General features: G+C 39.8%; 1 protein-coding gene across 31 annotated transcripts in view; it reads left to right on the top strand.

Annotated features, from left to right (window-relative positions):
- RBFOX2 (RNA binding fox-1 homolog 2) overlaps positions 1-25,532 on the top strand; it is a 265,853-nt gene that overhangs the window by 68,002 nt on the left and 172,319 nt on the right. For 30 of the 31 annotated variants that reach the window (XR_011534750.1, XR_011534751.1, XR_011534749.1 and 27 more), the window contains exon 2: positions 14,307-14,357. The exons of the other annotated variant lie outside the window; for it this stretch is intronic. Coding sequence is in view for 24 of the 30 variants with exons in the window: in XM_070600264.1 (XP_070456365.1) it covers positions 14,307-14,357 (51 nt within the window). In the remaining 6 variants the exon portion in view is untranslated. The remainder of the gene's footprint in view (positions 1-14,306; positions 14,358-25,532) is intronic. 31 annotated transcript variants of the gene reach the window in all.

The raw sequence follows: 25,532 nt of genomic DNA, 5'->3' as shown, positions 1-25,532 counted from the left end.
GAAGGAAACCCCTTGCAGAAGCTGAGAAAGCACACTGGGACCAGGAAGCAAAACCCTGTCCTCCTAACATACACTCCTGTGCTCTCGACTGACAAAGCTTGACATGGTGCATGCTGACAAAGAAAAAATATTTAAAGGGCCCAGATCTGTTTTTCACAGAGCAGGCATAAAAGGATGAATTTGGAGCTGAGAATTAATTGATAACCAGCATATGAATAGAATGAATATTTAATTCCAAATGCTCAGAAACCGGGAAGAGGATGGCAAATAAATCTAAGGAACTTCAAATATAAATAAGACATGGGCAAAAAAACCTGAAGTTGGACCTTTAACTTACACCGTGTACAGAAATTAACTCAGAATGGATCAAAGACCTGTATATAAGAGCTGAAACTATAAAATTCTTAAAGGAAAACAGGATTAAATCTTGGTGACCTTGGATTTGGCAATGGATTCTTGGATATGACACCAAAAGCACACATAAAAGGAAGAAATAGATAAATTGAACTTCAGTTTGAAAATTAAAAACTTTTGTGCATCAAAGGATGCTATCAACAGAGTGACAGGGTAGCCCACGGATGGGAGAAGATATTTAGAAATCATGTATCTGATAAGGGATTAATATCCAAAGCATATAAAGAACTCCTACAACTCAACAACAGAAAGACAGCCTGATTAAAAACTGGTCACAAAACTTTCATAGACATTTCCCCAAAGAATGGCCAAGCAGCACATGAAATGATGCTCAGCACTAATCACAGGGGAAATGCAAATGAAGACCACAGTGAGATAACACTTCATGCTCATTAGAGTGGTCATTGTACTAAACAAAAAGCAGAAAATAATAAGTGTTGGTGAGGATGTGGAGAAATTAGAACCCTTGTACATTGCTGGTGGGAATGTAAAATGCTGCATTTGCTGTGGAAAAGGGTATGGCATTGCCTCAAAAAGTTAAACATAGAATTACCAATAATCTAGCACTTCTACTTCTGGGTATATACCAGAAGAATTGAAAGCAGGGACTCCCAAAGATATTTGTACATCCATATTCATGGCAGCATTGTTCACAGTATCCAGAAAGTGGAAGCAACCTCAGTGTAAATGAACAGATGAATGCATAAATGGAAATTCTGACTCACGCTCAATGTGGATGAACCATGAAGACATTATGCTAAGTGAAATAAGCCAGTCACGAAAGGACAGATAGTGTCTGGTTCCACTTATGTGAGGCAGTACAGTAGGCACATTGGTGGAGACAGGAAGTAGAATGGCGGTTGCCAGGAGATGGGGGAAGGTGGGAATGGGGAGTTCAATGGGTGTGGAGTTTCAGTTAGAGAAAGTTGTAGAGATGGTTGGTGGTGATGGTTACACAACAGTGTGAATGTACTTAATGCCGCAGAACTGTAAACTTAAAAATGATTGAGGGGCCGGCTCCGTGGCCGAGTGGTTAAGATCGCGAGTTCTGCTGCGGCGGCCCAGGGTTTGGATCCTGGGCGCGGACATGGCACCGCTCGTCAGGCCACGTTGAGGCGGCGTCCCACATCCCACAACTAGAACGACCTGCAACTAAGATATACAACTATGTATCAGGGGAGTTTGGGAAATAAAGCAGAAAAAAAAAAAAAGATTGGCAACAGTTGTCAGCCCAAGTGCCAATCCTTCAAAAAAAAAAAGGAAGATTGGCAACAGTTGTTAGCCTAGGTGCCAATCTTTAAAAAAAAAAAAAATGATTGAAATGGCAAATTTTATGTTATTTATCTGTAACCACAGTTTTTAAAAGAAAAAAATAAAAGGAAACTGCTGAAGAATATTTATAGTATGCTCTCAAACCTTAATATTGGAAAGGATAGATTGAAGGAGAATTTTATGTATTATTTATGTACTTAAATAGAATATTGTTATCATGATTCAATGTTAATTAAAAAAATAAATGAGAACAGAATGGATTTGTAAAGGAAATTTAAAGAACTGGAAATGTTAGCCAGTTAGGAATTGATCCCCGCAGAGTGGGCTGCTTAGCTGTATGAAGCATGCATATGTCACAAAAGGCGAAGTTGCTTTGGTCACCTTAGAGGTAATCTCCTTCATTCTCTCATTGAATGATGGAATCAATTTACATCGTCACTAATTTTTATCTGGTTTTTGAACTCTTCAGTGAGGCTGGATGGCCGTTTGGCACGTGTTCCTAGAGAACTGATGTTAGAGCAAACTAAGAAAAGTTGAAGCTTCGTTATTTGGAAATGTGTTACTTTGTGGGAGTGAGTCCTGCAGACTGATTCAATTTCCCTCTAAGTTATTTGCAACTGGTAAGCCATGGGGGTGGGGAAGGAATTCTTGTGGAGCTTCTCCTGTATGTCCACTACTGTGCTGGGTAGGCTTCACCTGAATTACCTCATTTAATCATCAGAACTTTACGAGGGAGAGATTATCTGTTACACAGCTGAGAAAATTGAGGCTCGCAGAAATGAAGTGATTTGACCAGAGTCTCATAGTTAGAAATTGACCCAGCCGGTGTTTGAGACTGTGTCTCTTTGACTGCCAAAGTCCACGCTTTCTCTGTTGCATCGTGAAAGGAGCGAGTTAGATCTGCAATTAGCAGAGTCTGGGACATGAAAAGCTTACATGATTTGAGCGTCGAGAGTTCTCCATTCTAAGTCCTCATTTATTTGGTTGAATGACTATGGACAGAGCACTTCTCTGACTCTTGAGGTTCCTCACCTATAAAGAAAAAAGGTTTGATTGGTTATCTCTTAGAAACCTGTGACTGCTATTGAAAAGAGGAAATTTTAGTGTGTTTCAGGTGGGCTGGGAGGACTCAATCCCTGTGTCAGATTTTAACATAAAACGTACTGCTTACACTAGGGCATTTTTATTCTTTTTTTCTTTTTTTCCTGAGGAAGATTAGCTCTGAGCTAACTGCTGCCAATCCTCCTCTTTTTGCTGAGGAAAGCTGGCCCTGAGCTAACATCCATGCCCATCTTCCTCTGCTTTATATATGGGACGCCTACCACAGCATGGTGTGCCAAGTGGTGCCATGTGCGCACCCAGGTTCCAAACTGGCGAACCCTGGTCCGCCACAGCAAAACGTGCGCACTTAACCACTGTGCCACTGGGCTGACCCCTAGAGCATTTTTAACTTAAAACAGGGTGTTTGGAGTGGTGAATATAACAAAGAACTACCATCAGTTGTCTTGATGGGGAGGTGGAATGAATTATGTTTTATTTTATTGTAGCATGAAAGCTTAGTTTACCAGTTCCCAGTTGGATCTTATGTTAGAGCCATGTTGTTAGTTACTACCAGGTTCCTATCTATTATAAGCTGTCACCTTATCTTTGGGTACCTTGGATCCTGTATGTGAGCAGGGTGGTACCCTGTGGTATCACTCTCTCTTCCTGAGCAAAGGTACTGGTTGCTGGGATTGGTCTTTGCACATAAAGCATTTGAAACTTAGGTGCATGTTCAGTTCCGGTGGTGTTCCCTTCCGTGTCCCATTTCAAAAATAGGCTTAATACTTGAGAAACAGTAACTTTGGCTGCCAAACAAGGTTCTGACATATCCTGGGAAGCCTGAATTTTTTTCCCCAGCCAGTATGGTCTAAATCAGTCTTTCTCTCCATTGTTAAATGTGTGTAAGGGAATGTGAAATGCATTTTCAACAGAGAGTGAGTCAAATGCAAATCTGGGCTTGTACTATTACCCAAGTTTTGCTTGTAGAGGATAGCTTTATTTCTTACTTTCCTTTGCTTCTTTTTATTTTCCTCTCCCCAAAATTGCTTGGCAGCAAGAGTTTATTTTGTTCCATTCTCAATATTTTCTTCCCCTTCCATTTTGTGAAACGGGTTTGATTTGTTAAACACAAAAGACAACAGGATGTTTTTTTCTTTTTTATTGAGGTCATAATGGTTTACAACGTTGTGAAATTGCAGGTGTACATTATTATTTATCAGTATTCTGTATAGACTACATTGTGCTCCCCACCAGTAGTCCAGTTTTTTCTTTTTTTTTTTGGTGAAGAAGGTGGGCTCTGAGCTAACATCTGTTGCTAGTCATCGTATTTTGCTTGAGGAAGATTGGCCCTGAGCTAACGTCTGTGCCAATCTTCCTCTAATTTTTTGTGTGTAAGATGCTGCCACAGCATGGCTTGATGAGTGGTGTGTAGGTCTTTGTCTGGGATCTGAACCTGTGAACCCCGGGCTACTGAAGTGGAGCGTGCAAACTTAACCACTATGCCACCAGGCTGGCTCCGCCAATAATCTAATTTGTGTCCATCACCATTTATATGAGCCCATTTACCCCTTTCACCCACCCCTCAACCCACTTTCCCTCTAGTAACCACTAATCTGTTATCTTTGTCCGTGTATTTGTTTATCTTCCACATATGAGCCGAGCAAAGCATGTGGTGGCTGTCCTTCTCTGTTCGGGCTATTTCCCTTAACATAGTACCCCAAAGTTGCATTCATGTTGTTGCAAATGGGATGATTTTGTCTTTTTTTGTGGCTAAGTATTCCATTCATATATATATCACATCTTCTTTATCCATTCCTCAGTTGTTGGGAACTTGGGTTGCTTCCACTTCTTGGCTATTGTCAATAATGCTGCAATGAACATAGGGGTACGTAAGTCTCTTTGAAGTGTTGATTTCAGGTTCTTTGGATAAATACCAAGTGGTGGGATAGCTGGATTGTATGGTATTTCTATTTTAAATTTTTTCAGAAATCTCCATACTGTTTTCCTTAGTGCCTGCACTAGTTTGCATTCCCATCAGCAGTGTATGAGGGTTCCCTTTTCTCCACATCCTCTCCAACACTTGTCATCTTCTGTCTTGGTGATTATAGCCATTCTAAGGGATGCAAGGTGACATCTCATTGTAGTTTTGATTTACATTTCTCTAATGATTAGTGCCTGTTGATCATCTGTGTCTCTTCTTTGGAAAAATGTTGGTTCGTATTCTCTGCCCATTTTTTGATCAGGTTGTTTGATTTTTTGTTGTTGAGTTGTATGAGTTCTCTATATATCTTGGATATTAACCCCTTGTCAGATAGATGATTTGCAAATATTTTCTCCCAGTTGGTGGGTTATCTTTTCATTTTGTTCATGGTCTCCTTTGCCTTGCAGAAGCCCTTTCTGATGAAGTCCGGTTTGTTCATTTTTTCTTTTGTTTCCCGTGCCTGAGTAGACATGGTATTCCAAAAGATGCTGCTGAGACTGCTGTCAAAGAGTGTACTGCCTATATTTTCTTATAGGAGTTTTATGGTTTCAGGTCTTACCTTCAGGTCTTTAATCCATTTTGAGTTAATTTTTGTGTACAGCTAAAGATAACGGTCTACTTTGATTCTTTGGCATGTGGCTGTCCAGTTTCCCCAACACCGTTTATTAAAGAGACTTTCGTTTCTCCATTGTGTGTTCTGGCTCTTTTGTTGGAGATTAGCTGTCCACAGCTGTGTGGTTTTATTTCTGGGCTTTCAGTTCTGTTCTCTTGGTCTGTGTGTCTGTTTTTGTGCCAGTGCCATGCTGTTTTGATTACTATAGCTGTGCATATTTTGAAGGCGGGGATTGTGATGCCTTCAACTTTGTTCTTTTTTTTCAAGGTTGCCTTCACTATTCGGAGTCTTGTTGTTCCATATAAATTTTAGGATTCTTTGTTCTATTTCCATGAAGGATGTCATTGGGATTCTGATTGGGATTGCATTGAATCTGTAGATTGCTTTGGGTAATATGGACATTCTAACTATGTTTATTCTTCCAGTCTGTGTGCATGGAATATCTTTCCATTTCTTTATGTCATCTTTGATTTCTTTCAATAGTGTCTTAAAATTTTCAGTATATAGCTCTTTCACCTGTTTGGTTAAATTTATTTCTATATATTTTATTCTTTTTTTTGTGATTGTATGTGGGATTGTATTCTTGAGTTCTCTTTCTGCTAGTTTTTTATGAGAGTATAGAAATGCAACTGATTTTTGTTAGTGATTTTGTACCCTGCAACTTTCCTGTAGTTGTTGATTATTTCTCATACTTTTCTGATGCATTCTTTAGGGTTTTCTGTGTATAGAATCATGTCATCGGCAAACAGTAAGAGTTTCACTTCTTCCTTTCCAATTTGGATTCCTTTTCTTTCTTTTTCTTTCCTAATTGCTCTGGCCCAAACCTCCAGGACTATGTTGAATAAGAGTGGCGAGAGTGGGCACCCTTGTCTTGTTCCTTTTCTCAGAGGGATGGCTTTCTGTGTTTCACTGTTGAGTATGATGTTGGTTGTGGGTTTGTCATATATGGCCTTTATTATGTTGAGGTACTTCCCTTCTATACCCATTTTATTGAGAGTTTTTATCATAAATGGGTGTTGGATCTTGTCAAATGCTTTCTCTGCGTCTATTGATGATCATGTGACTTTTATTCATTTTGTTACTGTGGTGTATCACATTGATTGATTTGCAGATGTTGAATCATCCCTGTGTCCCTGGTATAAATCCCACTTGATCGTGGTGTATGATCCTGTTAATATATTGCTGTAGCAGGGTGGGTTTTAAAATTTATTTATTTGGTTGCTTGGTCTAACTTCATCGTACATTTCCAGGGTTCTGCACTCTGCTCCTAGACAACCCTTTTCAGTGATAGCAGCAGTAAGAGATACTCTTGTAATAAATCTCTGGGTGGTGAGCACATGATCTGTTAAGCAGGTGTAACCAGGGGAGATTGGCAGAGTGGTGTCTTCCTTAGGCTCCTCAGTTAGTGCTTTATTGATCGTTGCTTAGGGTTTATGGCTAGTATATTACGTCACTGCTGTATTTCCGAACAGAAAGCAGGGCTTTTTTGATCTTCTGTGTTGGTAAGTCCTCTTAGCACCTCTCTTTTAACTGTATTTTACAAATGCTGAGGAAATAGTGCTTTTGTTTTTCCTCTCAGGTGCAGTATTCTGGGTAATTTTTTTAAAAATATTTTATTTTTTTCCTCTTTCTCCCCAAAGCCCCCCAGTACATAGTTGTATATTCTTCGTTGTGGGTCCTTCTAGTTGTGGCATGTGGGACGCTGCCTCAGCGTGGTTTGATGAGCAGTGCCATGTCTGCGCCCAGGATTCGAACCGACGAAACACTGGGCCGCCTGCAGCGGAGTGCACGAACTTAACCACTCGGCCACGGGGCCAGCCCCATATTCTGGGTAATTTTAATTTGGAATGAGCGAACATATTGGCTAATCATTCATAAATGATATTGATGATTTTCAGAATGAATTGAGAAAAGTGGCTTTAGAAACCATTGTGTCTTTTCAGCATGCGTCGGTCCGTCACGGTACTGGAGGTCTTGTCCTCCAGTAAGAGGTTAGAGGCATTATCCATCCCCTACGCCTGCACACAGTTTTCCAGAAGATCTTCTGGAGTCCTTTAGTTCTTTTTATAGATATTAGTTATGGTATCAGTCACATTATCTTGTACTCATTGTGCTTCTGAACTTCTCAAGGGCGAGGATACCAGCACTGCACTTGTCATAAAACAATTGTCCAGTCCACTCCTACTGAATAAATGAAGGATTCTTCTCCTTAAATGGATTTTCCAAACATAGGTGCGTGTGGGAGCTTCTCAGCAGCCGCTGAAGAATACAGAAGTCAGGTGGTGTTTCTCTTCACTTCTCTCAGTGTCCACTATACCTGCACAATCCATCGTAGATGCTCCATTTGACAGTTACTTAAGGATTTTTCTGTTACTCTTTCACATGTCCACTAACCAGAAGCTTCTAAATAGCTTTAATTGCTGACCTCTGTAGTCAGTAAGGATTCATGTGGTTGATATTTTATTTCTTACGTATTCTTTGTATTTTGAGCAGCCTCTGTGCCTAGGCAGAGTCAGGTTCTGAGTCTTTCAGTCTTACTGGGCCAATAGCTCTTGCTCATATGCGCTTAGCTGCTAAAGTGCTTCCCCTTTGGAGTTTATCCCATCGGATTTCTGTCCCATCTGTTCCATTAGCTTGTAATGGAATTAGCCTGTAATTCCATCTTTGCTTTAAGTATCAGTTATTATTTTACACTGATTAAAAACTCAGGTCTGCCAGTCTTTAGACAATTAGAATCGTCCTCACCAGGACCCGAGGAGTGTTTGTTACTGGTTGTCACGAAGTAACAGAAGACTGGGCGTGGAGTTAAGACCGAGTCTCAGGGCAGCCCAGTCACTCTCAGTGGGTATTTGGCCTCAAGCAAATCACTTAATTTTTCTGAAATTCAGTTTGTCATCTGTAAAATGAGAGTTATAAAATCTATTTTCTGCATTGTGAGGTGTTTTTATAAGTTATAAAACACTGTGAAACACTGGTAATAGTGATTTTTTTTTCTTGGTTCTTTTCAATACTCTAAGTAATACATGAAGTTTACATTTTGTAAAATTCAAACAATTCAGATAAAACATGCTCTTTTGACCTTCCACAAATCTTATTCTTCTCCCTAGAGTCAGCACCGTTAGAAGTTTGTTGTGTATCCTTCTAGATCTTCTCTGTGTATTTCTTTACATTTTTTTGCATGTAGCACTACCTCTTTTTGTATTGTGATATAAAAAAATAGCACACTGACTATTCTGCTATGATTTAATATGATTGGAGATAGTTTGTAGAAATTTTAACTTTTTAAAAACTTGCACAGAGGATGCCGAAATAATACAGTAGTTGATAAGACTCTTCCCCTGTTACTGCTGGAGGCTGAGGTTCTTTCTGGGTTTTCACTATTACAAACAGTGCCTTGAAAATCTTTCCACTTGCTGCTTTGAGCACCTGTGCAGGTGGTTCTCTAGAGTGGATACAGAGATCAGAGATGGGAAATTACAAAAAGGTATGTGCATTTAATATGTTAATAATTCCTGTCAATTTGCTTTCCCAAACTGGTCCCAGTATGCTTATATTCCTACTATTAGATGTGAAGGTATCCGTTTACTCTTCTTCTTGCCAACTTGTGATATCTTCATTTTCATTTTTGCCAATCTCATGAATGAAAAATGGTGTCTCAAATCTAGAAGAATGTTCACGGGCAACATGGTTTGAGAGCACAAACAAAAAGCATAACCGGAAACAATTTAAATGTCTATTAACAGGAAAATAAGACAAATTGTGCTGTATTCATAAGTAGAATACTAAACAGTAGTCAGCTTAGTGAAATAGAAGCGGAGATGAACCTCATAGTATCAAGCAAAAAAAGGAGATTGCTAAAGAGTATGTACAATAGGATCCATTTCTATAAAATCCAAAAACAAGGGGCCGGCCTGTGGCCGAGTAGTTAAGTTCACACGCTCTGCTTCGGCGGCCCAGGGTTTCGCTGGTTTGGATCCTGGGCCTGGACATGGCACCGCTCGTCAAGCCATGCTGAGGCAGCGTCCCACATGCCACAACTAGAAGGACCCACAACTAAAAATATACAACTGTGTACCTGGCAGCTTCAGGGAGAATAAGGAAAAATAAAATCTTAAAAAGAAAAATCCAAAAACATGCAGAGTTAATGCATTTTGAAGGGACACATATGTACATAGTAAAATTAAAAAGGAAAGCAAGCCTTTGTCACTAAGTATAGGCCACTTTCAGAGAGGTAGGGAGTTTCTGAGGACTGGAGAGTTCCAAATAGCCTTATCTGAGAGATGGGGAAGAACAAAGAATATGGCTTTGCTAAGGCAGGTGGAGGAGTAAATCCATTTCTTCTGACACATCTCTGTGCAGCCTGTTACATCTGTCTTTGCTGTTAAAGTTTTTGAAGATACTGGCTTGTAGGAATGTGCTTTCTTTTTCTTGCTGAGGAAGATTGGCCCTGAGCTAACACTTGCTGCCTATCTTCCTCTTTTTGCTTGAGGAAGATTGGCCCTGAGCTAACGTCTGTGCCAGTCTTCCTCTATTTTGTATGTGGGATGCCTCCACAGCGTGGCTGATGAGTGGAGCAGATCCACACCCGAGATCTGAACCTGTGAACCTGGGTTGCCAAAGCAGAGCACATGGAACTTTAACCACTTGGCCACAGGACCAGCCCCCCTGATTACTTTCTTAATCATATAATTCCTTTCCCAGACACTCTTGAAATATTCGCTCTAATACTGAATGGTTATTAGAATTGTTGTGAGAGAAGAGAACTTGATAAAATGGAAAGAACGGGGGCTTTGGAGTCCAACAGACCCGTGTTGAAACTTGGACTTTCCACCTAATACCTATGCTTTCTTATCTCCTTCTTTTTGCTGCTTTCTCTTCCTCCTTCCCTCCGTCCTGAAACTATACCCGATTAGTTGCTCAGTATCGAGTGTTTATCATCATCATTGTTAAAATCTGTACGGAATGGTGTTGAAATAAATTTGTAGAATCCAAAACAAAGGCGGACTTGTGGGTTTCAGAAGGAGTCCTGTTCTTTGGGTATAGTCTAAGCTGTATATGTGTCCCATGTAAAAATTAGTGTGAAAATAGCCAACATTGCTTGTAGTTATTATTATTTTTAAATAACAGGTTTATTGACATAAAATTCACAGACCAAAGCATACCTTTTTAAAGGGTTTTTGATGGTTTTTAGTATAATCATAGAATTGTGCAACCATCATCACTATCTAATTCCAGAACATTTCATCACCAAAAATAAACCCAGTACCCATTAGGAGTCACTCCTTATTTCTCCCCTTTAGTCCCTGGAGCTACTCATTGACTTTCTTTCCCTATGGATTTGCGCATTCTGGATATTTTATATAAATGGAATTATACAATTTGTGGCCTTTCGTTTGTGGCTTTTTTACTTACCATAATGTTTTCAAGATTTATCCATGTTGTATCACTGGTTCATTCCTTTTATTGCCGAATGATGTTCAATTTTGGATATACGACACTTTCTTTATCCATTCATCAATTAATGGACATTTGGAGTGTTTCTACTGTTTGGCTATTAGGTGTTAACCTGAAAATAGAGAGCCAAAATGAGAGGTAGAGAGGCATTTATTTTGGGATCAAAGAATTGCATTTTGGGGAGCACAGAGTCAGATAGAAACACAAATAGTGTCCCGATTACAGGAGAGGGGCTCATGATTTTTTTTTGGGAAAAAGGGAAGAAAGTGAGTTAAGTTGTGTTTAAGAAGAGTTCGCTGATACTAGGTGAGGTAAGGCTCGCCTTGTCCTTCATCATTGATTGGTTAGCAATTCGGTCATCAGCAAAGTCCAGTGTCATCAGGCCTTACAGACAGGCTGTTCTTGTCCTTACTGCCTTCTTGGAATGTTGGCGGTTTGGTCCAGTTTGGAAGATCAAGAAAACAAGACATGCAAGGCACTTCCTCTGAAATGGCTGCTCTGGCTCTGTTTTAATACGGCTCTACTCATGTCATCTTTCACATATCAAATAATGCTGCTATCAACATTCATGTACAAGGTTTTGTGTGGGCATGTGTTTTCAGTTTTCTTGATTATATTTAGGTGTGGAATTGCTGGGTCATATGGTAACTTTTCTTGTGTGTGTGTGAGGAAGATTGGCCCTGAGCTAACATCTATTGCCAGTCTTACTCCATTTTATGTGAGATGCCGCCACAGCATGGCTTGACAAGCGGTGCTAGGTCCAAACCTGGGATCCAAACCTGTGAACCCTGGGCTGCGGAAGTGGAGTACTCGAACTTAACCACTATACCACTGGGCTGGCCCCTGGTAACTCTTTTTTAACATTTTGAGGGACTGCCAAACTGTTTCCAAAGTGGCTGTATCATTTTATATTCCCACCAGCAATGTACAAGATTCCGGTTTCTCCACATCCTTGCCAATGCTTGTTATTGTTTGACCTTTTGATTATAGCTATCCCAGTGGATGTGAAGTGTTATCTCATTTGGATTTGGTTTGGATTTGCCTAATGATGTTGAGCATCTTTTCATGTGCTTACAGGCCATTTGTATATCTTCTTAGGAGAACTCCCTCTTCAAATTCTTTGTCCATTTTAAAATTTGGGTTATTTGTCTTTTTGTTGTTGAGTTGTAAGAGTCTTTTCAATATTCTGAATCCAAGTCCCTTATCAGACATAAGATTTGCAAATATTTTCTCCTGTTTTCTGGGTTGTCTTTTCAGTAACTTGATGGTGTCTTTTCCACCCCAGCTTTATTGAGATATAATTGACATAAACGACTGTGCAGGTTTAAGGCGTACAAGTTGATTTGATACACTTATATATTTCAAAGTGATTACCACCGTAGTGTTAGCTAACACCTGCATCATGTCACAAAAATTACCTTTTCTTTTTTTGTAGTGAGAACATATAAGATCTGCTCTCTTAGCGGCTTTCACGTGTATGACCCAGTGTTATTAACGGTAGGAACTGTGCTGTGCATTAGCTCCCCAGAATTGGTGGTGTCCTTTGAAGCATGAAAGCTTTTAATTTTGATGGAGTCCAGTTTATCTTTTTCCTTTATTACTTGTGTCTGGATGTCATATTGAAGAAAGTATTACCTATCCAGGTCATGAAGATTTACTCCTATCTTTTCTTCTAAGAGTTATGGCTTTAGGTGTATGACCTATTTTGAGTTAATTTTGTATGGGATGTAAGACAGTTCCAACTTCCTGCTTTTACGTGCCGCACACCCAGTTTTCCCAGCTCTATGTGTTGAAAAGGCAGTTCTTTCCCCCATTGATTTTCTTAGCACCTTTTCAAAACTCAGTTGATCATAACTGTAAGGATTTACTTGTGGACTCTCAATTGTATTGCATTGACCTATGTGTCTGTCGTTAGGCCAGTATTACGCTATCTTGATTACTGTAGCTTTGTAGTAAACTTTGAAATCAGGAAGTATAGGTCCTTCAGCTTTGTTCTTCTTTCTCAAGACTGTTTCGGCACCTATAAGTTTTTAAGGCAATTGTCTTTGGTGTGCTTTCTTTGAGTGACTTAATTTGTGAAATGTCCAAAATAGAGACTTAGGAATAAAAAAAGGAGAAGTTGGATTGTCTGTGATTGAGTCACTGACTCAATGCCTAAAGAATTTCTGGTTATCGAACTCCAGTTATTCATTTACACATTCTTTTGGGTGTCCACCATATGTTAACGCTGTGCTAGGTTGCGGGGAAAGCATGAGAAATAAGATACAGGGTCTCTGCACTGAGCGTAAGTTGACTCCTGGCTTTTGTGGTTTTGAAAGGAGTGTGGATTTTTGATTATTAAAGATATGGATATAATCAAAGCAGATATTATCATCAGGTGGAAAGTTTACTCTCACCTAGGATGTGAAAGTCCTATCAGTGAAAATTCTTTTTAACTTGTTATTCTGCTAGTAGGAATGAAAGTGCAAATGGGTGGAAGAAGAGGATGAATGTCTCTCAGGTAGCGCTGTTGAGCACTTTGAAAGGATCACAGAATCACCTTGTGTTCTCATTTACACTTTTGTGTGCACATATATTTCCTCCCATTTAAAAGTTCCCTTGAAGGCAAGGGCCTTGTTTTATTCATCTTTCTTACTCTGTCATTCATCTACCAGTACTTTGAAAATATTAGGTATTCAATATATGTTGATTGAATGATTGAATGAGTGAAGTAATCTATAAATGAGCTTGTATTGTGTGACCTCATACTAAATTAGGGTTTGCATAGCCTTTATTAGCTATCATTCTTGTCCTCAAGGATGTTGATTTAATGATTAATGTGAAGTGAGACACTCAATATGATTCACCTTTACAAAAAAAAGATTTATTGAGTCATAAGTAATGTGAAAAGTAAATTGTACCAACAACTTAAGTAAGTTTTAACCTATGTCTGTGTTAGGAATTACTGGAGTCCGTAGGATGATGCGGGGTGGTTGAGGAAGTCTGGAACAGAGATAGACTTTCATCTAGGTTAGGAGAAATGAAGGAAAGCGGATTGATAGAGGGAAGGGGCTAAAACTTCTCCAGGTCAGGAGGAGGTTCTCAGTAGGGGTAGTACTGTCCCCTTTCCAGTCAGGGGACTTTTAGAAATGTGCGGATGTTCTTGGTGGCTCTAGTGTTGAGGAGTGCTATGGGCTTTTAGTGGCTGGGGGCCTGCAGTGCTAAAGGCCTACAGTGCCAAGTTAAATTCTTCTGCCCCAAATCCCAGTAACTCCCTGTTTGAGATATACTGGGAAGGAGACAGATTTAGTTGTACAAAGAGGAAAACAGTGTTTATGAATAGTATTCCTAAGCGAATGGTTTTTGTTTGTTTTTGGTTTTTGCCATTGTAGAGGCTGGACTGGAAGATTGATGTAGTTAGGTAGAGTGGAATATAACCATGGGACATCTTCGGAACTGGGCAGGAATTTCTATTTGATCAATTTGGAGGATTTTGATTATTCTTAACATTTTCTTTTGTCTTATAGTTTGATTTTCTTTTCTTTCTCTTAGAACGAGCCTCTGACCCCAGGTTATCATGGATTCCCAGCACGGGACAGCCAGGTTGGTATCTGCTATTTGTAACTCAGATGATGTGTGAGTGTGTCTATGTGTATGTGTGTTTTACCTAAGGATGCTATGATAGAGAACATTTCCTGAAATTATTTATTTTGGAGAGTGAAATGGTTAGTTTCAGCAATGAATTTACACTTAGAGATATAAATAAAATATATTTCTTAATCCGAAAAGTATTGTAATCACATTATTGAAATTCTGGATATTATAGTGGAAAAAAATCACTCAAGCACAGTCATAATTGCTTTTGTTTTTGCTTCTCCAGGCTATATAATAGTTTTTAAACTGGGTTTTCTTGATGCCTCATAATTCTAAATGCTGGACTTGTCTCTTTATTCTCTGCCACTGAGGCCCTGCTTGCAGAGATTTTTTGAGTCCTACAATAATCTGCAACAAGAAAATTCCATTCTCCTCCCTGGGGGAATTCAGTCTTATGGTTTTAATCAGGGAAGGCTTGCTTGAGAGAGGGAAGTTTCTGCTGTCTGTCTTTGTTAGATAGGGTGGACGACTGAAAAAACCCCAGACCCTGTGGTGGCTTAGCGCAGGACTGCTTCCTACGAGACAGCCTCTGTGTGGTTTAGGTGAGAATATAAAATGCCTCCCTGTCCTTTTGCTGTTTGAAGCCTTAAGCAGGTGAGGCTGGAGCAGTTAGAGTAGGAGAACAGGTCAGGCTGCCTCAGAGAAATGGTGTGGCACAAGCACCTCGCCTCTGGAATTTACCTCCTTGCTGGCTGAGAATTGTGACATTCTTCAGAGGATGTGAAAGGGTAGCTCCTAGAAATGTCTTGCTTGCCTGTTCACCATTCCTTATAGGAAAACAAAAAGGTTACCATTATTAGACTTGTCTGAGGGATATGTGCCATCACGGTGCTAAACCAGAGGTTTGACGTCATTCCCTTTTCCTGAAATTAACGGAATCTCATCAAAGCCCGTGAAACTGATCTTAAAAACTAGCATGGCCCTGTAATCAATACCCACCTGTTTGGAAGCCTTCCAGATTTGAGAGTATTTGCCCAATTCTTGCACTTTTGGTGCTGGATTGACATCAGACTGGCCCCAGGTAGGGTATGGAGAAAAAGGGAGAGAAAAAGTCTTGTTTGTCTCCCAGTGGGATAGTCAGCATTGGAATTGAAGATTGTCCCTATAGAAGCTTTTGGTAAAAGATATGGTCATTTACCCCAAATCTAAAGAGAATACGAAGGACTTTTTTCTTTCTTTCTGGTTTGGGTATGCCCTAGAGCTTCTGTAAGCTGTGAAATTTGTGCCCTTTGACAGTAGCTCTATGACCTGGCCATACATCAGAAAAAATACTGTTGCGTGGAGGGCTATCCCCCGTCCTTGATTCTGATTGAGTAGCTTTAAGATTGGGTTTAGCCAGTCAAATATTTAGAAATCCCAACACATGATTCTGTGGTGCAGGCAAGGTCGAGAACTGCAACCATCCTATGGGCTGCTTTAGAAGGAGTGACATTTTCTGTTTCACCTTGTACTTTTCACCTAGGACCCTTGCGATATAAGGGGTCGTGGTCAGTCTCTTAATCTAGTCTTGCATCGTAATGCAAATATTTATTTATAAAATGCTGCTTATTTTGGTTATAGGCTTATTTTAGATATAGGAAGGTAAAACTAATTGAAGTAAAGCATGGGAATAGACTTACTGAATTTAAAAGACTCTGAAAGGATACCATATAATGCTGTGTTCTTCCTTTGGGGATTATAGATCAATAAGGAACTAAAGCAAAAAGAATTAGGAGGAATTTGTTAAAGCACGCAAAGTAGTCTTTTTGCTTGGAACTACTTTATTTTTCCCTTCTTTTGCAGAAGGGACCCACTTCTGCAACCTGCACGTTTATTACTCACACTCTCTCTGCTGTAGGCCTATGTAGACCCTTTGCCGTGGTTTCAAGCTGCTAATTTACTTTGAGGCACATTCTGATGGTGACAGGTTTATTTTAGTTTATTTTCTTGGGCTTTGTTTTGTTCTCTGGCTGGATCTTTGAATTAAAGATCTTAGAGAAGTGCAAATAGGCAAATATTGAATAGCTGCTTGTTGTATTTGGTGAATACGGAATCCAAATGAGTGCTGCTAATTAATGCGCCTAACCTTGTGAACTCTCACTTTGTGCTTTGAGATTTGGGAGGCATTTATCGGTGTGAAACACTGGTCACTGAGCAGCCTGAGCTGGGCAGAAACTGAACTTGTGCTCTTTACATCTGCCTAGAGTGGTTTAGCTTGGCAAATCCAGGAGCCGGGGAATGGGGTGAAGGTGAATTTTAATTGTGTCTTTATTTGCTTTCCTTATTCTTTTTCTGTTCCTTTTTAAATAGATAGGAACCAACCCCAAACAGGATTTTTACCAGCATTTAATGGTGATTTTAAAAGAGATACAAATTACAGTCTTTTGGCTGTTGCAGAGTACTTTCATCAATGCTTTCTCATCTCATCCTCACAAGCACCTTTTGAAGCAGATAAGGCAGATACTCCCTTTGGAAAGATAAGGATACTGAGGCGCACAGTGACTTGTCCAAGGTGACAGTACAATTTAGTAGCTGAATAAGAACTGGAATTTGTCTTCTGTTTGTTGAGGGCCCTTTCCTCTGTATTGACTCACCCAAGGGAAAATGTGGGCATGTGCGTGTGTGCCTGCTCACTCACCTTACTTTATGTACCTTTTGGGGGCTTCATAGACCCCTTAAAGCTCAGCTGTAATTCTAGGAGTCCATGCCCCTGGTTAAGGTTTATCACAACCAAGTTCCTTAGCACTAAGTGGAGCAGCATGGCACTGTTTTAGTGACCCTTTCATCCTGTTCTGTAAGCCTCCGGCAACATGTTTGAATTAAAAACCTGTGAGGGAGAGGAGGAAAAGAACACCTGCCACCTTGTAGAGGTTTTACTTTTTATGCCAGGTCGCCTCAGCCTCCATTCCCACTCAGTTAACAAGCTTTCTGGGATGGCAGTCCGTTGCTTCTATGAAGCACTCTGAGCACTTCTCTGTGCTCGCTCGTGTGGTCTCTCTCTGCAAGTGGAGGAGACAAACCCTGTTCCAGATTTACAGAGGTGAAGCCAGCTCAGAAGGGCTGGCTGTTCCATCTCAGGCCATGTGGGGTTTTAGGAGGATGATACTGTGCGGTGGTTTAGATTCCTAGCTCACTGTTTCTCTGTGATTGCTGTGTATGTTCATGTGATTATGCAAGTTCCTGAGTGTTGACTAAGGCTGGAGTGTTTGTAGGTTTGTCATGTTTTAGATGGGAAAATATTCGTGTGCGTAACCTCCAGAGCATTTAGATGGGGGCTTGGGAGCAGCGAGCAGTTAGAAGGGCTTCGCTCTGCATGGTAAGCTTGCTGTTGGTGCTAGCATTGTTTGTTTGGGATGGCCTTCAGTTGGCTCCTGGAAAGTACAGTGGGAGTCCTAAGGCCAGCCGCTTGCCACCTCTTGGTGCCACAACTTTATGTCTGCTGTAATTAGGGTGACCAGATAATTTATTATTCAAGTTGGGGCACTGTTGAGAGTGAAAAGGGATGCTAATGTTGAAACAGTCCCAGGCAAACCAGGATGAATGGGATGTCTGGTCATCCTGGCTACAATGAAGGAAATCCAGTGGATGTCCTCTTCCCTGATGTGGTAAGGATTTGGGATTATGACACAGTGCATTGCCTAACACTTGACCTGTGTGGGAATGAAACACTGCCAGGCACGTTTGAGAAGGGAGAGCACAGACTCCTGGCTGGCTCAGGTGTTGAGTCAGCTATGGAACTGGGCATCTTAGTAAATTATAAAAACTCATGTTTGTAAAGTACTTTGCAGTTTACTCTGTGCTTCCATGTATATTCAGTTTTGATCTTCACAGTAGCTCTGCCAGGTAGGTTGGGCTTTATTATCTGTATTTTATAGATAAGAAAACCAAAGCAGAGATTTTAAATGAATTTCCCAATTTCACATAGATAGGAAGTGGCACAATTGGAGTTGAACCTTGGGTTTCCAGCCTCATGTCTTCTTCTGTGTTCTTCTGTCAGTGTTCTCTCTTTGAACGTGGATGTTCTTTTGCTAGTGTGACGAGATAAGATTATGGAATCTTCGGAGTATTTTGTGTAGCAGCACGAAAAGTCTTCGTATGACCTGAAGGTCCCTTGAATAACTTATTTCTGTCAAGTTTTCTGCCTGTCTTATTTGTTAAAATAACGTATGGTCCACAATTTATCTTTTTTGTATTTTAAATATAAAGAAAAAATTAATGTCACGGTCAGGCTCTTTATCTGATGTTTTAAATGCTAGCCAGTGGCTTCTTAAAATGATTTTTCCTTCAATTTTTAAAAATTCTGTTGAAAAGCCACTTATGGACATGTTCAGATGATTCGCAGAAACAAAGTGGGATATCAAAGGAGATGTTTAAGTGGACGAGTGTGACTTAGAAATTAGAGATTTAGATTCGGAGCCTTACTTTTAATTTAGAGGATAGATTAAAAATGACTTAAGGGATTTTTTTTTTCCTAAAGTATTTTTTTCTCAAGAATTTTTTTTTTTTTTAATCTCTCTTTCCTAACCAGTTCTCCCTTTTATCCCTGGAATGGACTTTATTTTAGGTCAGTTCTTTGCAAATGAACTTTTAGAGCTGTTAATTATTTTGATTGGGAGCCGTGGACAATAGCATGTGCATTTTCTGTCGTGCTCATTTGGTTTGGTGGCAAAGAAATGATGGCTACTTTTCCTCCCTTGGAGAGGGCTGGAACGGAGGACATAGTGAAGATGTTCAAGTTCTAGCTCAGTGCTTTGCAGCGTAAACAAAGATGGCAACCCCTGGTAAGCGGTACCCTCCTCATTGTGACCCAGTAGTCACACACCCGCCCATACGTGTGTGAATATAACTTAGAATTAGTCTTATCAAATACTGCTTATCCTTCCTAGGTTCTAAGCACTGTGATATTTTCCATTTTATTTCATTCCATTCAAAAAATTTTTGGTTATGATCAACAACTGATTGACCAAAGCTGATTTCCTGGACCTACTAATGGATTGCAATGTGTAGTTTTGAAAAGCAAAATTCTAATAATTGTTGTCCTTAAAAATGCAGCCTTAAAGAAACTCTCTACCCTTTACCCTATTCCCTATTCCTCCATCCCAGCCCTGAGCCACCACTAATCTACTTTCCGTCTCTGTGGATTTGCCTATTCTGACGTTTCATATAAATGGAATCATACGATATCTGGTCTTTTGTGACGGACTTCTTTCACTTGGCATAAAGTTTTCAAGGTTCATCCAATTGTGGCATGTGTGAGTGCTAAATTTCTTTTTGTGGTGAAATAATATCCCATTGTATGGATATAGGAGTATTCTTACAGGCGCCTACTTCCTTCCTCTGTAATTCCGGCTCTTCCAGCTCTTTACTTCAAATTGGCTTCAGCCTCCTTGGCCATTGTTTCCGTTCTTGAACTCATCAAGCGGGATCCCAGCCTCAGGCCTGTGGAGTCACTGTGTCCTCCCCCCTCACAGCTGCTGTGCCCTTCACCCAGATCCTTACCTCCTCCTCATGCAGGTCGTAGGCACAAAGTGCTTCTCAGTGCCTTCCCTGACCACACCGGTCCAACTGTATTATCCTCATACATGGCCTGACCGTTCCTTCTTCAGATCTCTCATCATTGTCTGAAATTATCTAGTGCGTGTAGTTTATTGTCTGTCTCTCCCACCGAGATCCAAGTTTCGTGCAAGCTGTGACCTTGCTTAGAGCAGACCTGTAGGAGGAGATCAATAAATATTTGTTGAATGAATAAATGAAAATTAGCCTGAATTTAATGTGAAGCCTTTGAAAGATTTTAAACAAGGAAGTGACATGATCTATTTTACATTTTTAAAAACAACATTCTGGTTGCTGTGAAGAATGAATTTTAGGGGAACCAAAAGAAAAAAATGCAAACTTAAAACTGTTTAGGCAACAGTTTTCTCCTTTGCTATGTTTAATAGCAATTCTAGCTAGTACTTATTTGTTGAATGAGAAATTCTACCCCACCCTCCCTCTTCCAGCTGGAGACTGGATTCACACGACTGGTTCAGAAGGAAAATATTTCATTCCCCTTCTGTATCTCACAATCTGTAATTTTCTTACTGGCTCTGTTTTAACTAAAAATACTTCTGCTTTGCTTTTAAATTATGGGAAGTATGAAATCGCTTTCTTTTCTTCCCACTAGGTTATCTAGAGCCCCACTTTCAGCCTTTGTGCAAGTTTGTTCAGATGGTTGCTTCTCCCCGGAGTCTGACATGAGGTCACCCATCAGTGGCTGAGGTCCTTCTGTGCTGTTGCCTTACACCCTCTAGTGGACGAAGGGCTGGTCGATGTTGCAGCATCTAGTGTTCTTGGAGCACTTTGCTCAAACTGTGTAATCAACTTCAGACTTACTATTGCAATTTAGGCCATTTCATTCTGCAAATAGTTCATAAGCTTTTCCCTCCTGGGAAAGACCATTTTATTTCTTCTGCTGCTTACTGCTGTGTCTCTAAATAACATGCTTGTTTTTCTCTTTCTCGACTTACCAGTTTTAGACATTATCCTTTGGCTTCCTACTGTTGAAGATAAGAAGTTAACAGTTTGATAGACACACTCTATTTTCTTCTAATAAAGCCATTTTTTTGTTAAATCAATGTTCATTATTGATTTATGATTACATATTGATTACATTATTATGACTGTGTAAATATGGCCAAATCATAAAATATTATGATTACGTTCCCTTTGTTATATACTTTTTTTCCCCTCTGGAGTTATTAAATATATACATAAATATATATATAGGAAATAAATGTATATATTTAGTAATTACTTTAAAAAAGCACTATTGAGATATAATTTCCATACCATAAAATTCACTCAATATAAGTGTGCTTGTTCAGTGATTTTATTAAATTTATAGAGTTGTGCTAGCAACACCACAGTTCGGCTTTAGAATATTTCCATCATCTGCCAAAATTCTCTTGAATTCTTTTGTAGTCACTCCCCATTCCCACTCCAGCACCAGGCGACGACTGTTCTGCTTTCTGACTCTATAAAATTGTCTTTTCTGGACATTTCATATAAATGGAATCATGTGCCATGTATGTAGTCTTTTGTGTATGACTTCTTCCATTCAACATAATGGTTTTGTTCCACTTTTATTGAGACATAATTGACATACATCACTGTATATAGCATAATGGTTTTACTTAGGTTACATATATTGTGAAATGATTACTGCAGTAAGTTTAGTCAGCATCTGTCATCTCAAATAGATACAATAAAAAGAAGAAAAAAATAAAAGAAAATCTTTTCCTTGTGATGAGAACTCTTAGGATTTATTCTCTGAACAACTTTCGTTTATACTATGTAGCAGTGTCAACTGTAGTCATTATGCTGTGCATTACATCCCTAGTACTTATGTATCTTCTAACTGGAAGTTTGTACCTTTCGACTACCTTTCTTCCATTCTCCTCTTCCCCTCCTCCCACCCCCGGGAACCAGAAATCTGATCTCTTTTTCTATGAGTTGTTTTTTTTTAAATCCACCTATAAGTAAGATCATATGGTATTTGTCTTTCTCCGTCTGACATTCCACTTAGCATAACGCACCCACAGTCCATCCATGTTGTCCCAAATGGCAGCATTTCTTTGTTCTTTATGGCCGAATAGTATTCCATTGTATGTATATACCACAGCTTCTCTATCCATTCGTCAGTCAAAGGACAGTTAGGTGGTTTTCATGTTTTGGCTATTGTAAATAATAGTGTACTGTTTTTGAGGTTCGTCCATGTAGTATATATTACTATATCATTACTTTTCCTGGCTGAATAATATTCCATTGTATGGATATACCACATTATGTTGATCCATTTATCAGTTGATAGATACTTGGATTGTTTCCAGTTTGGCTGCTATGAATAATGCTGTTATGAACGTTCACATGCAAGTCTTTGTGTGGATATATGTTTTAATTTCTTTTGGGTAGATTTCTAGGAGTGGAGTTGCTGGGTTTTGTGGTAAGCTCATGCTTAACTTTTTAAGAAACTACTAAATTGTTTTCTGAAATGGCTTGATTTTATCCACCTTTTGGATTCTACTGGGTGTGTGTTGGTGTCTTGTTGTAGTTTTAGTTTGTATTTCCCTAATGATTAACGATGTGAAGTACCTTTTCATGTGCTTATTAGTTATTCATGTGTCTTCCTTGTTGAGATGTCTGTTCTGTTGCCCACTTTTTATTTGATTTGTTTGTCCTCTTATTATTGAATTGTAAGAGTTCTTTATATATTCTGGATACAAGGTCTTTGTCAGATTTACAGTTTGCAATTTTTTCTCAGTTATGAGATTTCACAAGACGAATCTTCCCCCTCCACCTAATAAAACTAGGTTTTCATCCTTATTTGCTAAGTTTAGATAAACTTCAGGTAACTATCATATGAAAGAGACTGTGAAAACGGGCATTTGACTGTCTCTGTTCAGGCCTGGTGATTGGTCCAAGGAAGGTCGTCAGGTTTACGGTGGCTTTGTGTTTGGCTGACACAGCCTTTTCCAGATCCTTAGTGGCAGGCATGTTTGGGCAAAGAAGCTCTTCATGTAGTGAAGAGAAATGATGCTGCTTTCTGAATGTCCTAAGGGATGTGGTATGGTAGAGGAGCAGCCAGGTTCATTGGCTTTTTTTTTCTTTAACCAAGACACTGTAGCTTCTGTGTAAGGCTGTTTCATGAAAATTTCTCTGCAGACACACAAGCCACACTCTGGCTTTGGGTTTATATGTCACTCTGCCATGGCAGGCTGTATGACTTTGGGCAAGTTTTTTCCTTCTCTAGCCTCAATTTCTTCACCTTAAAATAGGGGTAGCATCTACTCTGAAAGGTGGTTGTAGGATTAGAGATAGTAAATTTCCTGGCGTGTAATAGGGTCAGTAAATCATTTTTCTCATTTATTTTATAGAAAAGAGGCCTTATGGAATCTTTATAAGGAAATGATTAGTTCTCAGTCTCTAATTTAAGTCTCTTTTCTCATTTTCTTTTTGATTCTTAGCTATTCACTATGTGAAATGAGTTATGTCTGTAGATTTGAAATTTCTAGCTCAGGAACATAGCTTCGCCATATTTCCAAGAAAAATGTCTGTGTGAAGGAAATGAAATCTAAGTTATTTGCCTGACTCATTATAATGGCTCTTGGCAGTGTCAGTATTAGGAGGGAGTCCTTTTTGAGACTTTTATGACTTGAACAAAATCTGGTCCAAACTGAGCCAGACATTCAAGGCTCCCTGCACCATCTTGCTCATTGCTGTCCTGTCCACGGGGTCTTCCGCTCTTTGTCTCCTCACGGTCCTTCAAATAGCTGTCTTGGTTATTTCTTTCTTCCTAGTGCCTGTTGCTTGAAATGTTTCTCCTTTTTCCAGCAGAGTCCTAAGTATCCTTCAAGATCCCTTGCCACAACTTAACCTCCTTAATGAAATTTTTCCTAATTGCCTCTAATCGCTTCTACTCATTTAACACATTATCTCCATGAGCATTTCCATAAGGTTCAGATCAAGTAAGTTTGAGAAATATTGTGAAGACTGTGAGCAAATTAGTTAGCTTCTCTGAGGCTCAGTTTTCTCATCTGTGAAAGTGCAGACAATAGGACCTACTTCTCTAAGTGGTTGTAAGGATTAAATGCTTTAAAATTTCCTGGGTCAAGAGTGACTTGATGTTGATCTTGTGATGTTGCAATGTTGCACTCCTCTCTGCCTTTAGCTTTCTCTAGCTTTTCTGGTTTACCATGTAATCTGGAAAGTTTCTTCTCATCTCTGGGCCCAGGTTTCTTCTTTTTCCTTTAAGGGCTATTTTGGGTCTGATGGGTTTGAGTTTGTGGTTCTTGGGAGTGTCACTCTGTTGTGGCAATGATGAGAGCTTTTATCACTTAACTTCTGAATCCAGCAGAGCTGCTGTGGATCTGTGGATAGATGAGGAACTGAGCCAGAAGCATGGAAAGTATGGCCGGCTTTTCTTCTCATTTCCCTTGTGTACCTCGTTTCTTTGTCACATCCTATCTCTTATTCCATAGTTTGACTTCTTTCCCCAACTTGACCTCTTTTTGCTCTTTAGGATTGCTGTGATTTTAGGCTGTCAGAACAGTTTGTGTTCGACTCTTGATGCAGTTGCTTACTCAGTCTTTTGTAAGTGGATAACTCATAACTGCACTGCTTGACTTGCTAGTTGGTTGACCTAATACTTTGTATGTAGGCAGTTGATTCGTATTGAAATGAGAGGTTTAAGGTAGCCATCAAAAAGAATTATCTGACTAAAGATTATGGATCACTGGGGCCATTTCCAAAGGAAAATTATAGAATTTCCTTTATTAGCCACTTTCAAAATTAGGAAATTCATGAGTCTTGAGTTCCTTCGGGCAGCCAAGTGGTCCGTAGGCGTATTCTTGCTGTGGTGCTTAGTGCCGTCCAGCAGCAGCCCTGCTTCTCACAGCCAGCCCTGGCTACCATTGTGTGAGTTATTTTTAAGAGCCTTGAGATATCTCCTCAAACCTTTGTTCTTCAACAGACAACTGCTGGCAAATGATTTAGAGTGAGACCAGCTAGTTAGGTATAGGATAAGGCAAAAGGCCTCATAGTTGGTAGACAACATAGTTACGTGTTTCAGTTATGGATTAAATATTTCCCTTTTCTTAGTAACGTTAGCTGTACACCCTTATCCTGAGCTGATTTAGGTTCACTGAGAGAGGCAGGAGAGTACGCCAGATGACTTAAGGCCTTACGTCAGAAAAGTGGATGCCACCGAAAAGTCATTTCAGCAAGCCTGTGTGATCGTGCAGTTAGACGAAGGCACGGCTCTGGTCTCACTGGGGTCTCGTGACTCTGCTTAGCTGCTGAAGACCCTTTAGTGCATGTTCTAGGCCTTCCATGATCTGGACCCAGTCGTTTTCCTTCTGTGTCGTGTGAGGTACTCTTTCAGTTACACTCCGGGGTGGAGTAGCGGAGCTCTGAAATCAGATACGGGGTTTAATTCTGATTTCTTGACTTACGGTATTTTCCTATTTACGTACAGTCCATCCATTATATCCCTCTTCAGATGCTTCCTCCTCCATGAGCTCTTGCCTGATGCACTTGTTTGGGAACGGACTTGTAATGTCCACTGCACTCCCAAGGCACATTCTTTCTACTGTGTAATGGCATTCTCTT

Source organism: Equus przewalskii, chromosome 29 (assembly GCF_037783145.1).
Source record: "Equus przewalskii isolate Varuska chromosome 29, EquPr2, whole genome shotgun sequence".
NCBI lineage: Eukaryota > Metazoa > Chordata > Mammalia > Perissodactyla > Equidae > Equus > Equus przewalskii.
Note: the sequence above shows the minus strand (reverse complement) of the source record. Positions and strands in the feature narration are given on the sequence as shown.